Source organism: Lycorma delicatula, chromosome 3 (assembly GCF_047948215.1).
Source record: "Lycorma delicatula isolate Av1 chromosome 3, ASM4794821v1, whole genome shotgun sequence".
NCBI lineage: Eukaryota > Metazoa > Arthropoda > Insecta > Hemiptera > Fulgoridae > Lycorma > Lycorma delicatula.
Window position 1 is genome coordinate 11,935,850 of NC_134457.1, and position 14,271 is coordinate 11,950,120.

The 14,271-nt window shown below is 34.8% G+C and overlaps 1 protein-coding gene across 2 annotated transcripts in view; it reads right to left on the bottom strand.

Annotated features, from left to right (window-relative positions):
• LOC142320842 (uncharacterized) overlaps positions 1–13,684 on the bottom strand; it is a 38,192-nt gene extending 24,508 nt beyond the window's left edge. The window contains exons 1-4 of one of the 2 annotated variants that reach the window (XM_075358821.1): positions 13,502–13,684; positions 7,721–7,789; positions 5,345–5,434; positions 2,136–2,413 (exon numbers count right to left, since the gene is read on the bottom strand). In XM_075358821.1, the coding sequence (XP_075214936.1) occupies positions 2,357–2,413; positions 5,345–5,434; positions 7,721–7,789; positions 13,502–13,609 (324 nt within the window). In that variant the 5' untranslated portion in view covers positions 13,610–13,684 and the 3' untranslated portion in view covers positions 2,136–2,356. Of the gene's footprint in view, positions 1–2,135; positions 2,414–5,344; positions 5,435–7,720; positions 7,790–13,501 lie in introns of those variants that run through there. The other variant, XM_075358822.1, reaches the window with a different exon arrangement.
• Between the last annotated feature and the right edge of the window lie 587 nt (positions 13,685–14,271).

The following is a 14,271-nucleotide window of genomic DNA, read 5'->3' on the forward strand; positions in this document are numbered from 1 at the left end:
CGGTCTTCTAAAGAAGAATACTGAAAAATATTTTGTATTTATAAATAGGTATACATTTTATGCTGATTTTCACAAAATGATGTATAAATATGCTAAGTTTTATAATAGTGTAAAAACTTAATATCTCACCCAAAACATTAATGCAAATGAAGCCGATAGTCTTTCTAAACAATTTTACATTTAATTTTATTATTGAATTTTCTTTTCGTAAAACACTTAACGGTATAGGATGCCTTCTTACTACTCGATGGATGAATCTTAACACTTAAAAAAAACAATTTGTTACGATTCATTTATAATAAATTAATGAATTCTGAAATTATTATCCCAAATTTATTGGTACTGCTTTATCTAGAATTTAGATTACATCGAGAACTACAATCATAACTCTTTTAATATTGTTTGATTTCTAATTTAATGCGTGTGAAATATAAAAAAAATATTTTTATTAATTATCCTGGACAATTTTATCGATATTTTTTTTATAACGAAGATAAGATCGATTTAATAATATGAAAGATACATTCAGAATACTTAGGTTAAACTTAAAATCATCTATTTTAAAAACCAACTTTCATGCTAACATCTATAGTGAAAGCACGATTAATTATAGTTTTTTTTTCATCTCCTCCCCCGGGCCGGATCAGCGTAAAGCACAAACACAGCTCGGGGGAGTGTATATTACTTTAACAAACCCGCCTACCGGCTGTAAGTTCAGCACGATAGGCAGGCCCGCCGGTAATTTCCTTGCCCTGCCTCTAACCCCCGGAGCAAAACAACCGGGTCCGACAAGTCGTGCCCAGCGACCCCACCCTGGGAGCCGTGACTCGGTCTTGCATTGCCTGCCTCAAAGCGAGGTAATCTGAAGGCCACCTCCGTCGGGACTCGTTCTTATCAACTCCGGTCTTATCCCCGTGAAACACGGGGACTCTAATTTATTATAGTTTAGCGGTCAACAGGATCACCGGGCTAGGATAATTTGTTAATGTAACAATTCATCCGTTATGGAATTATTACTTTAAAGAAAATTAAAAAAATACGGCGTTAAACTATAATTAAACTGAAATTTTAAAGATTTTTGTTTAAAAAATATTTATTCAAGTTTTCAAAAGAAATTTTATTTTTCAGTATAAGTTACATTTAATTTATGTAAATACATTTTATTTTTTATTATACAAAAGTAATTATAATTTTGATTACATGATAAATTCACTACGTAAAATGGTAATCCACTTCTACAAAGATATACGTAAAAAATAATAAGTGCGTAACCTCTCGACGTAAACTACGTAATGCGAATCTAGTACTAATACGTTATAGGAATAAAGAGCGATCGAAAACTTACATAAACTTAATGAGGTGTATATTAAAATTATCAAGTAATTATTGAATTATACATAATATGAATCCACTTGAATATCTGAAGAAGTAATCGAGATAAGTTTGGATATCAGGAGAAAAATCAGTTTATATTCCGCGGTCTGAAATTTTTTGTTATTTTAAAAAGAGCTACGCACCAAATCTGTTAGACGTAAAAGCAACACACGCTATATTATATATTTTACGATTCCATTTCAATGTTTTCGATATGTGTGTTCGCTATAGACTTAAAAAACCGCTAGACCGATTTACGTGCGGGGAAAAGGGAGAAAGGGAAAAATCGAAAAAGATAAAAGGGAAGAAGGGGAAAATGGAAAAAAGAAAAATGGGGAAAAGGGTAAACAGAAGTTCCGTAATGTTTATTTTGTTAATGTTTTATCAAACTTTCAATTGTGTTCATTTAATATATATATATATATTCTCAAATCTAGCGGTAGTAAAGCATTGCCGGGTCTGCTAGTTCAGAATAGAAATAAAACAAGTTCCGGAAAAAACAAGAAAGAGATAGAGTGAATTATAAAAAATACAAAATTAGTACGGGTAACATACATTATAGAAGAAAAAACTTTTCTTAGTTGAAGGTTTTACGAACGATAAATATATTTAACTAATGGTAAAACTGTAACAAAATCAATAACATTTTTTTCTTTTTTACATCTCTATTTAAATATCTATTTATCATTAGTCAAACGTTTTATTATATCTGAATTACCTATGGAAATGGTTTTTTTTTTTTTTGCCTTATAAAATAATTCTTTTCGATGGAGAATATTTTTGAAATAACCAATTAATAATTAGTTCGACACACGTTTACTTTGTATAACAATTTCTACTTTAATTTTTATATAAAAGAAAAAAAATAATTTTTTTTTTTAATAAGATAAGTGAATAGAGCTGTTGTTTGCATATCTGTAAATACGAGTTAAATAAATTACTGACTTAATTTTATTCCTTCTTCTTTATTAACGGTCTACAATTATACGATTAAGCCTTGTTCCCAAAATATGAAATAAGTTGTAATCAAGCCGATAAGCTGAAAAAAAATAATAGATATAAGATAATTACATATAAAAGTAACAAAAAAAGAATTAAGGTTGAAAATTAACTCGTTGAATCAGATTAAAAAAGGAACGTGCATCTGAAAATGGTTTTTCCTTTTAAAAAATATATTTCAACAATCACTTTTCACTTTACATCATAAGTCGTATGACCCTTTCTTTCTTTTTCCTGTTTAGCCTCCGGTAAGTACCGTTTAGATAATACTTAAGAGGATGAATGAGGATGATATGTAAATATGATATGAGTGTAAATGAAGTATAAGTCTTGTACATTCTCAGTTCGACCGTACCTGAGATGTGTGGTTAATTAAAACCCGACCGCCAAAGAACACCGGTATCCACGATCTAGTATTCAAGTCCGTGTAAAATAGCTGGCTTTACTAGGACTTGAACGCTGGAACTCTCGACTTCCAAATCAGCTGATTTGGGAAGACGCGTTAACCGCTAGACCAACCCGGTGGGTTAAGTCGTATGACCCTAAAAGATATCTACTGTACGTATGAAAGATTTTTTCCTAATAAAGCACCTGAGCGACGCGTTTAATTCAGTCCAGAACTAACTCATTATTCATTCATTCTTTATAATATCGGCTGTATGTAATATCTTTACCTTTCGGTAGATGTTTCCTTTTAAATATTACATACGAGGGTAGTTTTTTCTCTTCCGAAAAGGAAGGGGAAAAACTAAGTTCAGCATCACCTAAAAACATTGTTGTTTGTAACTAGCAGTTCATATCTGAACATATGACGTAGTTTTGAATCATCGACAGTTCATTTTCGTATTCTTCTGGTAGCCGCTGTTCTATTGTCGTCTTTCTTCAACTAGAAAAATTGTTCAGGCAAAAATCGGTAAAACCAGAAATTAAGATCAGCTGTAAATTAATCCCTACCGACATTAAATTCATCAGCAATTTTCAGGGCTTTCATCTGACTCATACCTATTGAAGTCGCGTATCCTAACTGACGAACATTACTTAAATGAACCGCAAGATTTTCTTCAAGATATTTCCGCCAAAATGTTTTCTTGTTTTTATTAGTTACGAGACATTAGTTTTCTTAGTTTTGCTACTCACGAATGCAGGTTCTGCCTGTAGAACAATTTCCGTGCTTATTTGCATTAGCAATAACACGTAAATCTTCTGCTACAGTGAATGAGTATAGTCTATCCCTTTTCTTACACTTCCTATAATCTTACTTTACTGAATCATTCAAGTACTGAACGATCGTTTTCCCAGTGAAAACCGATCGTAAAATGATAAATAAAAATAGCTTACGAGGTGCGTGAGAAAAGTAATGAGATTGTCAACACTGCGAGCGATGTGGCAACGTTGTGTCTATCGGTTTGTGCTTGACCGGTTTGTTCATCCTTTCCACATGCTCATTACGAGTTTCAACTCCGTTCAGCTAACACATTGTTTTTGACAGCGCCATCAGTGAAGTTGTGTTTTTGTGTGTTACGAAAATGGAGCGTCGGAATTTAAAGCGACCTTGTGTAATCAAGTTTTGTGTTAAACTTGGGGAATCCGCGAGTGTGACCTTTGAAAAGTTGAAACAGACCTACGGGGAACATCGCTTATGAAGAGCGCAAGTTTTCCGCCGGCACAAATCATTTTTGAAAGGCCGAGAACACGTCGAAGATCAACCTCGCTCAGGGAGACCTTCGACTTCAAAATCTGATGAAAACGTCGAGCGTGTGAGGGTTCTTGTGAGATCAGACTGTCGTTTAACAATAAGATGATGAGTGAACGGTTAAATTTAAACGCTTTCACCGTAAATTGAATTTTGACAGACGATTTGGACATGCGAAAGGTTTGTACGAAATCGGTGCCGATAAACCTCACAACGGAACAGAAGGACAATCGAAGAAACGTGTGCGTTGAGGAGTGACAATGACCAAGAATTCTTCAATCGTGTGATCACAGGTGATGAATCCTGGATATTTGAGTACGATCCTGCAAAAAAGCGGCAAAGCGAAGAGCGGCACATTCCGTCATCTCCTCGACCGAAAAAATGTCGAATGAGCAAATCAAAGATGAAAAACCATGCCGATTTGCTTTTTTGACAGTAGGGGTATCGTTCATAAAGAATTTATTCCTCCATGACAAACTGTTGTCAACCAAGTGTTTTACGAAGGTGTGATTGAAAGGCTCAGGAAAAGAGTGATTGGCGTGAGACCAGACATTGCAGACAAGTGGATGCTTTATCATGACAATGCCCCGTGTCACACGTCCATCAGGGACTTTTTGACCTCAAAAAGCATTCCTTCGGTTCCTCAATCCCTTATTCACCTGATTTGAGTCCTTGTGACTTTTTCCTTTTCCTGAGATTGACGCGTCTTAAAAGGACGTCATTTTAGAACTCTGGAGAACATTCAAAAGACTGTGACCGACCGGTTAAAAGCCCTACCAGTTGACCCTTCCAGCGCTGCTACTAGGAGTGGGAACAACTACTCCGGCAGTGTATAGCTGCCCAAGGGAAGAACTTTGAAGAGGATAATATTGTTGTTTGAAAAAACTAAAAACTTTGATAAGTAAAAAGTCAGCCTCATTACTTTTCTCACATACCTCGTATATGTGAGAAATATGCAAAAGATAAATTCGGATAATGCGCCTCCACGTCGTAAATAAATTACTTGTAATAATTCATATACAGATTATTTGTTTTATCTAAATCATTATGTCGGTGAATATAGGTTTGCAGTCAAATCACCCGTATACGATGAGCAGGCTATTTTACAACCGTCATTTTGGACAAAATGGTGAAAGCGGAACGTTGTTGTATACGTAGATATGAGTTTACATTCAATTTTTGTCGAACGGTAATTAAAAGATGCTTTTAATATGTATGAAACATTAATTTTTGTAAGGATGTCTAGAAATGTTCTTTATTCATATAAAGAACATTTACCCCGATTATAGTTTTGTTATTTACAGTAAAGAATCCGTAGGCAGTTACATCTTGTTTTGTATCACGTGCTTGCTCTATGAACAACAAGATCTGTAAAAAACGTATAATAATAATAATAATAATAATAATAATAATAATAATAATAATAATAATAGAAACAGAAATAAATTAATAAAATAGAACGATCGGTAAAATATTTTCTTTATAAGACCAACAACTGTGTTATTTGGACTTAAAATGCGGAAAGAAAAATCTATTAATTTTGCCATATTTTGATGTTGAATAATTTTTTTTAATGAAAATTGTATAAATTTTAATATCTTTAATCAGAATGTAAAATTCTACGTTTTTTATGATTTAGGTGGACAAATTTTAAATACCGAATAAGAATGATCCACTTACCGATCGTTGTATAATTTGAGTCATTTTTTAAAACTACTGCAAAGAAATCTTTACCTTGAAGAAGTAATCAATTTAGTATATTTTCTTTGACTTCGTTATTGTCATTAATCTTCTTACCGTAGCGCCTTCTTGAATGGATCAAACAATAGGAAACCCCAAACGGATGAAGCCAAGTGAGGGATGTATCGGGTTAGAGGTAAGGTGTTACTTGCAGATGACATTTTTCGATGATTTGTTGAGTTACCTATGCAGCTAGGCGTTATCGTGAAACAGAATAATGCCTTTGCGCTAAGACCCGGTGCATCTTTCAATACTGCTGGCTTCACTTTGTCGATAAGCATATCAAAGCAGTATACACTGTTCATTGTTAATTGATCTTTTAGCAAACGGCAAAAACAGGGCCTTTTGCATCCCAAAAGATGGTCATCGTAGTTTTTCCTGCCGATCGGTAGGAGGTGATTTCGTCTGCTTCTAGTCCGATGCTCGGTCTTTTTGATTTGGTTAATACCACACACGGTCTGTTGATACCACTGTTTCAGCAGTCCGCAATTGTATGACCATACGAGAGAAAATATTAACCGCGTTTTCACCCTCAGAAAGGAAAAACAGATGGAGGATTGCCATTGGAAAAAAAGGTTGGGAGGTTATAAAAAAAACTATTTTAATCAAACAGCTGATCAAAAATCGGCACAAGATTACCATGTTACTGTTCTGAAACATCATAATGCTCTTACCAGTTGCTTTACCTTCGCACCTTTTATTTGTCTTTAATTATTTAATGACTCTCATATAAAAATAAATTATGAATAACAGCTAATAAGTATAGATAACAGCAACAGCAACCGCAGCCGCAGACGCAGACACACACACACACACACACACACAGACACACACACACACACACACACACACACACACATATATATATATATATATATACGCACGCACATATATACACACATACACACAACACGCACGTACACGCACGCACACAGATACATACATATACACACACATACACATACACACACACACACACACACACACACACACACACACACACACACAATGATTGTACAATTAATAGCTGTCTCTGTTCGGATAATTGTTTGTCTCATTGTCTTTACGCTTTATCATTACAACGAAAACTTTAAAAAAAGAAGAAATATCAGACAATCATCCATATACACAATTTTTTTAGTTAATTAACTAAAAAGAAACCTATAAAAAATCATATGATTTTTCTTCATATAAAAAAAAAACATCCGAATAGGTTCATTGTAATAGAAAAACTTTCGGAAATACAATAAAGAAAGAAACGAAAAACATTCGAATCAGCCTGACAGAGAACTTTTTATTTTTATTTTTATTTTATTTTTTTTTATTTTTATATATATATATATATATATATGTTTTAGGTCTATCTTTTTTTTAGACTACAATCTTGTATTCTCTTAAAGTGAAACCTTTTGAAAATGATGAAATCAATTTTTCTTAAATTCGTTTGTTCAAAAAATTCTTTAATTTTTCTACAAATCATCGAAAAATATATATATATATATATAAGGGTGGGTATTAAATAGATTTTTTTAAGGATATGTGAAATAAACACTTATCCTATTATCAGCATGTATTAAAATGAATATTTCATTCATTTTCTCGTTTAATGGAAGATAACAGTGTTTTGTCATATTTCTGTAAAATTTTTTAAACCTTAACATTTTGAAAATGGAGTAGTGTTTGAATTACCCATTACAAAATTTATATTAATAAAATGAGTATCCAATTTTTATTTTTAGTTTGTAGGGAAATGATTAGTAATTAAAAAATAAATCGATGAAATACATATTAAATCTAACCGGGATTCAAAACAGAATCTTTCCATTTGAAAAGGAAAAATTTACCACTGTGCCATAAAAGTAGCATTTTTTTCTTCTGTAATTTCGTGTAAAAAAATATAATGAATTAACTAACCTCTTGTTGAACACTCTCATCTAGATGTGATATCGGTTGTGATAGCAATACGTTGATGAAGGCTGTACTCTGAAATACAAGAATAAAATAAAAATTTTCTTTTAAAAAAATAAATGATATAAAAAAAAGTCAATCTGGATTTAGGATGTACGGTGGCTTTTCCTTTTCAGTTTCTATTATGGCAACAATAAAAATTTAATAAAAAGATTTTCATCTTTAAGTTATAAAAAATTTCAAATTTACTCGATACGACAATGGTTACATGTAAAAAAAAGTTTCAAATTCCTCAGCCTAGAAATTGTAAGAAGCCTCAGCTTCTTACAATTCCAGAAACATTTTGGTTATCCCTTGCCGTAAAGGTTGGTCATATCAAAAATTGTTTCAAACAGAAGTTTTAGGTAATGTTTAGAGGACTAATGACCACTTTAAACCGATTCGATACTGTACCTATTAGGGGTGGTATGATTTTTTTGTCTTCAGAACCCCCTGGGCCGATGATTGGTGATATCAAAAAAAATTATTTATATAAACTTTCGGCCCTTATCCAAAGAATAGTAGGAATTTTAAACGAATTCGATATTTTACTTTAGGAAAGTTATAGCTTTTTTTTTCGAAAAAGCCCTCCTATTTCCGTCCCCATCGTCCATTTTTGCCCATTAACGAACTCGACCTAGATTTTGGGTTATGTTTTATGTATAAATTTGAAACTGATTGGCAGAATATAACGCCAGTTATCGTGTCCACAGGAAGGTGAAATATATATATATATATATACAGAGTGTCCCATATAAAACGCAACCTATCCATGAAATTTCAAAAGTCAAGCTTACTACCCTTACTCGTTACTGAAATGGACTCGTCCAATATCTGAACATCGCGGCGTCGCAGAAGAACACTACCGATAGTAACAATAATGCAATCATAACGTTCAGTGTATCGCTAGAGACAAGATTGTGTTTTCGTTAGAAGAACGTGTTTTCATTGTCGAGTCGTACTTCAGTACGAAATCGGCGGTTGCAGTGCAAGATTTGTTTCGCCATAAGTACCCAGATAAACCGGCTCCTAACAAAACATCAGTATTAAGGTTAGTTGCAAAATTTAGAGAGACCGGTTCTGTTAATAACAAGGAACACAAAAGATTTGCGCCGGTGTTGAATACAGATAGTCGCTGAAATCAAAGACCGATTACTCGCCTCGCCGAATAAATCGATCAGACGTTTGTCTGCTGAAATTAATTTGTCTAAATCGACTGTTCATCGGGCGATCAAACGATTACAATTACGACCTTATCGCATTCAAACGGTTCATCGACTTCTTGAGTCTGACAAAGAAAAACGGCTACAATATTGTCAACGGTTCCGTCGATTTCTGCGCGAGGGAATTAACGTTACGGATTCGTTACTTTTCACAGATGAAGCACGGTTTCATTCGGATGGCTACGTAAACGGTCAAAACAGTAGAATTTGGAGCGCTGAAAATCCCCACGTTTATCACGAAAAACAATTACACCCGCAGAAGTCGGGCGTGTGGTGCTCGATATCGCGGAAGAAAATAATCGGTCCTATTTTTTTCGAGTACATCATTAATGCAGAACGATATCAGGATATTTTATTTCAGTTCTTTGCACTCTCGGAAGAGGAAGACAGACACTGCCGGCTACAACATGACGGTGCGACATCGCACTACGCAGGTTCACCTTCTGATTTCGTCGAGGAATTCTTTGGTAATCGTGTTATCGGTCGAGGCTTGTGGCCACCAAGATCTCCAGATTTGACTGCGGCGGATTTTTTTCTACGGGGTTACCTCTAAGAAAAAGCCTACAGCGACAAACCACGAACACTTGAACGATTGAAAGTCGATATTGAACAAGCTGTATTAAATATCCAGCCGCAAACTTTGAAAAAAGTTGCAAGAAACGCTGTAAAAAGAATTGAAGCTTGTATTCAAGAAGATGGCGGCCACTTCCAACAATTACTCTAAGGTAATGGATGGTAATAATAAAAATTACATTTACATTTACTCATGCCTTTTTATTATTTCAATACCTACCAATATAAGGTTGGGTTGCGTTTTATAAGGGACACTCTGTATATAAACTTTTGACCTGACTTTGGTTCTGAGGGATGTGAACCGCGAAGATGTCGAAATTTTCCGGAATTCGAAACATGGTACCCACTACAATCGGTAGCTTTCTTATGAAATCTGCCTAAAAATTACGTACCCTTAAATGAGACAGTAGTTTGTTATTTAGGTGACCAGAAAACGAGTATGTAGATGAATTTTGATCATACTAACTTTTTTCCATCTGACTAGTACGAATTGAAATAAATACAGTTAACACCATATTTTATATTCGAACCATATTTTCTTTTATTATGTTATTTGGCATCGTTTTACATCGATTCTAAAGTTAGTTTCTGAAGCAATTTTAAGAAATTGTCTTATATCTGGTTATCATCTGTACGAATTGCCTATTAGGAATTTCCGAGAGACCTTTTTATCCTTTATGTTTGCCTGTAACCTTTGTGATTATGTCCGCCCACCCACCGGGTTGTTCTAGTGGTGGACGCATCTTCCCAAATCAGCTGATTTGGAAGTCGAAAGTTCCAGCGTTCAAGTTCTAATAAAGGCAGTTACTTTTGTACGGATTTGAATACTAGATTGTGAATACCGATGTTCTTTGGTGGTTGGGTTTCAATTAATCCCACAGCTCAGGAACGGTCGAACTGAGACTGTACGAGACTGAACTTCATTTACATTCATACATATCATCCCCTGAAGTAATACCGGAACGGTAATTCCCGGAGGATATACAGGAAAAAAGAGAGGACTGTTTGTCCATTGCGATCAGGAATGGTATCCAGACACAGCTACTTTGTTGGGCGGTGGAAAAAAGCACAAATCTCACTGTTCATAATAATTGGCCAGTACTACGTTTTTGGGGAGAAAAAAAAACATTTCTGTTTTTACTGTGGAATGATCGCTACATGTTTTCATAGGGTTTTTAGTCGCTGATCGGCACAAAGGTACTACAAGAAATTGTTCCGATCGGTGATTGTTTTTATCTTGAATTGGAATTCTCTTTTACAGCAGTCTAAACATCGGTAGATGAATAAAATAACTTTGTTTAATCAAACGTGGCATTCTCAGACCACGTTACGTTTTTTCATCCATTTCCTTTATACATGCTTTTTTATTCCAGCGTCCCTTTTTAGGTTATGAAGTAACGACTAATACCAAAGAAAAGAAGAAGATCACTAATTTCTGTAATTTTTTATATTTCGGAATATATTTTACAAATTTTTTGAATAATCGAATTTTAAATAATCCCCAAATTTTCAAATCCCAGAAATTATTGAATGTAAAATTATCTCGATCCACAGCTCGATTAGTAATCTCCTTTACCGTGTCTTTGGATTTTTAAAGTTTCTTGCCTATAGAATTTTTACAAATTTTTTTCTCAGGGACAGACATTTCTTGTAGATCCACCTTTATAACACAAGTAACGATAAAATATAATTTTCTTTCAATACAGACGTTGAATTGTGTCTTCGATACAAACGTTTAGAAGTCGTTGGTTTTTCGTCCAATTTATATTCCTTTCAAAATAGACTTTATGTATTTTTTACTTAATATTTTTAAGTATTCCTATAAATATTGGTCCCTTATCTTTTTTACCTTAAAAAATACAATAATTTAAATACCTTTTATTAGCTTTCTTCGAATTACCTCCCGTGAATTTTTCTTTTTAATTTTTTTTTGTTACGGCCTTTTAATTTGATTTAAAATCTTAGAATTTAGTCTTATATCTTTTAAAGTTACGGAGTTTCTGTCTATTGAGACTTAAAAGTTAAGACATCGTACTATCGACATTAAAATAAAGATTTGTTCCAAGTGACAAAAATCTGCTCTTTTCAAACCCCCTTCATATTCACAGAGTTGTTAGTCCGCAAAAGTTTTAATTCTCCTTTGAATAATTTTTCAATGATTCTTGTAATTTACTGGAAGTTGTGAAATGCTATTGTAATTATTTACGATATTTGTCACATAACTATTAAATTTTTATTTTTTTGTAATACGTGACATTTTTTTCACTTAATTTTATTTTCTTTCTCCTCGCAGTTTGGATTTTATATTATATAGATTGTTATTGAATGACAATATTTTATTGTTACAGGTTAAAAAAAAAACGAAAAAAAATTTAAAGGAACATTTTCCCCGATCAACTTAGAAGTGGCATTATCATTAATGAATATTCACAGTACTATCTGATATTCCAAATTCAACAATTTTATTGAATTATAGTTTCTGTATTTCCTTTTTTCTTAATATATATGACGGACTAAATTACAGTTTTACATTTATTTATAATAATTTTTTTTGAGAAAATTTATGAATCGCGAAAAAAACAGCAAAAATGAAAAACAAAAGAAATAATATATCTTATGTATTGTCGCCGAATGGCTTCGATGGCACCTCGCACTTAATAACCTTATGGTAGCCTTTAAAGGGTCGTTTTTTGCGTTAGCTCTGAGAAGAGCTGTTGGGTCCGGAAGCTGGTCTCCGGCAAAGTCGGAGAGTAGCGGCTCGCCCGTTGAAGTCAGACCGGGCTTTCCCTCGGCGGCAGTCGGGTCCCCGCTACAGCGTGACAGTGATGGCTGCCAGAGCCCCGCAATGTCGGGTCGGCGTCGTTTGTCCTTCGCCGACGCGCTACTCCCCATGCGATCCCACGCTAGACCGGCTACTGTCGCTGAGTCAGCCGGCCAGGGCGATTGAAACCCGGGGAGCTAGAGCCGGAAGGTAGCGTCCGCGCCCAGCGGCTACCTCGGCGGGCCGGCCAGGCCTGCTGCTCCGGCGGGGATCTTGGCATCCCCGGGAGGTCCCACGTTGTGCGGCCAGGGAACTTCTTCTGTCTTCCTTCACCTTCTTCTACTTCTCCTTCTTGGTCTTCTTCAGGTGGTGATCGACGATGAATTGAAAATTCACTGTCGCGCACGCTCTTTTATCGGAGCCTGAGAGTGGTGGGGCCGCAGCGTCGCTATTGTGGGAGAACTACGCGGTCATCTGCGCGGCGGGAGTGATGCTTGTACCAGCGCGTACATATACCGTGCTCCAGAGTTGCTACCGTTGTCGTCTGCAGATATTAAATTAGGTATATATGTGGTAACGGTATATAAAACCCATTATATCTTATTTTTATTTATAATGACATCAACAATTAAAGTCATTAACGACTTATCAATGTAAGATAACCGTACCGGTAAATGTGTAATTTTGAAGAAACCCAGACCGACCGTTCCTGAGACGTGTGGTTAATTGAAACCCGACTACCAAAGAACACCGACACCCTAATAAAGGTACCTTTATTAGTATTTGAACTCGAGAACTCTCGTCTTCGAAATCAGCTGATTTTTTTTTACCTCCGGGATCACCGTTAGGTATATCGCTTCAGAGGATGAGATGAATGACTTGTAGCGTGTGTGAAAATGCTATACCTGACCGGGATTCGAACCGGGACCTCCGGATGAAAGGACGAGACGCTACCACTCGCGCAACGGAGGCAGACATTCCACGATCTAGTTTTTAAATCTGTATAAAAATAACTATCTTTATTAAGATTTGAACCTGAGAACTCACGTCTTCGAAATCAGCTGATTTACGAGTTTACCTTTAGACCGGTCCGGTGAGTTAAAGAGATTTAATATGTACTAGAAAATAAAAAAACAACAAATACCGCTACACAAACATCGATTGTAATTAAACATTTTATAAGTTACTTACATTTTTGCTGACTTTTGTAGCGTAATTATGCGATGAAATTAAATAACATGTCGGGATAAAACAGCGAAAACAGAAACCCAACGTAGAAACTCGGTCGGATAATTCCATCCAGAAATAGAATATCCAAGAAAATAAAACGAAGTAAATTGTACTCAAATAAAAGCATTCGGTTCCAAACGTATCGTTAAGATCATTAGTAATAACTGCTAGTTTATCTTGTAAATTCTCGAAACGTAAAATCTCGAAATTCAATGCGATCAATACAACATTACATTTAGCGATTATCAATTCTTGGAATCTTTTAGATAAGAAGTTTTTTTAATAAATCCATTCGAATATTTATTTCGTTGTACAGCAGCAAATGGAATACGCCTTGAAAGTATATTAAACTGACTAATATATCATAACCAAATATAATAGTAAGCATCTCTAAAACCGTTAAATCCGAATTGAATGTATCACCTACGGTCATTATAATAAGATTAATAATGGATAATAAACCAAAGATGATCCATAAGAGTCGGTAATATTTGAATTTGTTCAACGTACACTTAGGTACGAGTCGGAGCGTGGAATGTTAGAAGCTTAAAAAAGGTTGGTAGGCTAGAAAATTTAAAAAGGGAAATGGGTAGGACAAATGTGGATATAGTAGGAATTAGTGAGGTTCGGTGGGAAGAGGAAGGCGACTTTTGGTCAGGTGATTTTAGAGTAATTAACTCAGCGTCAAATAATGGGCAGGCAGGAGTAGGTTTCGTGATGAACAAGAAGAT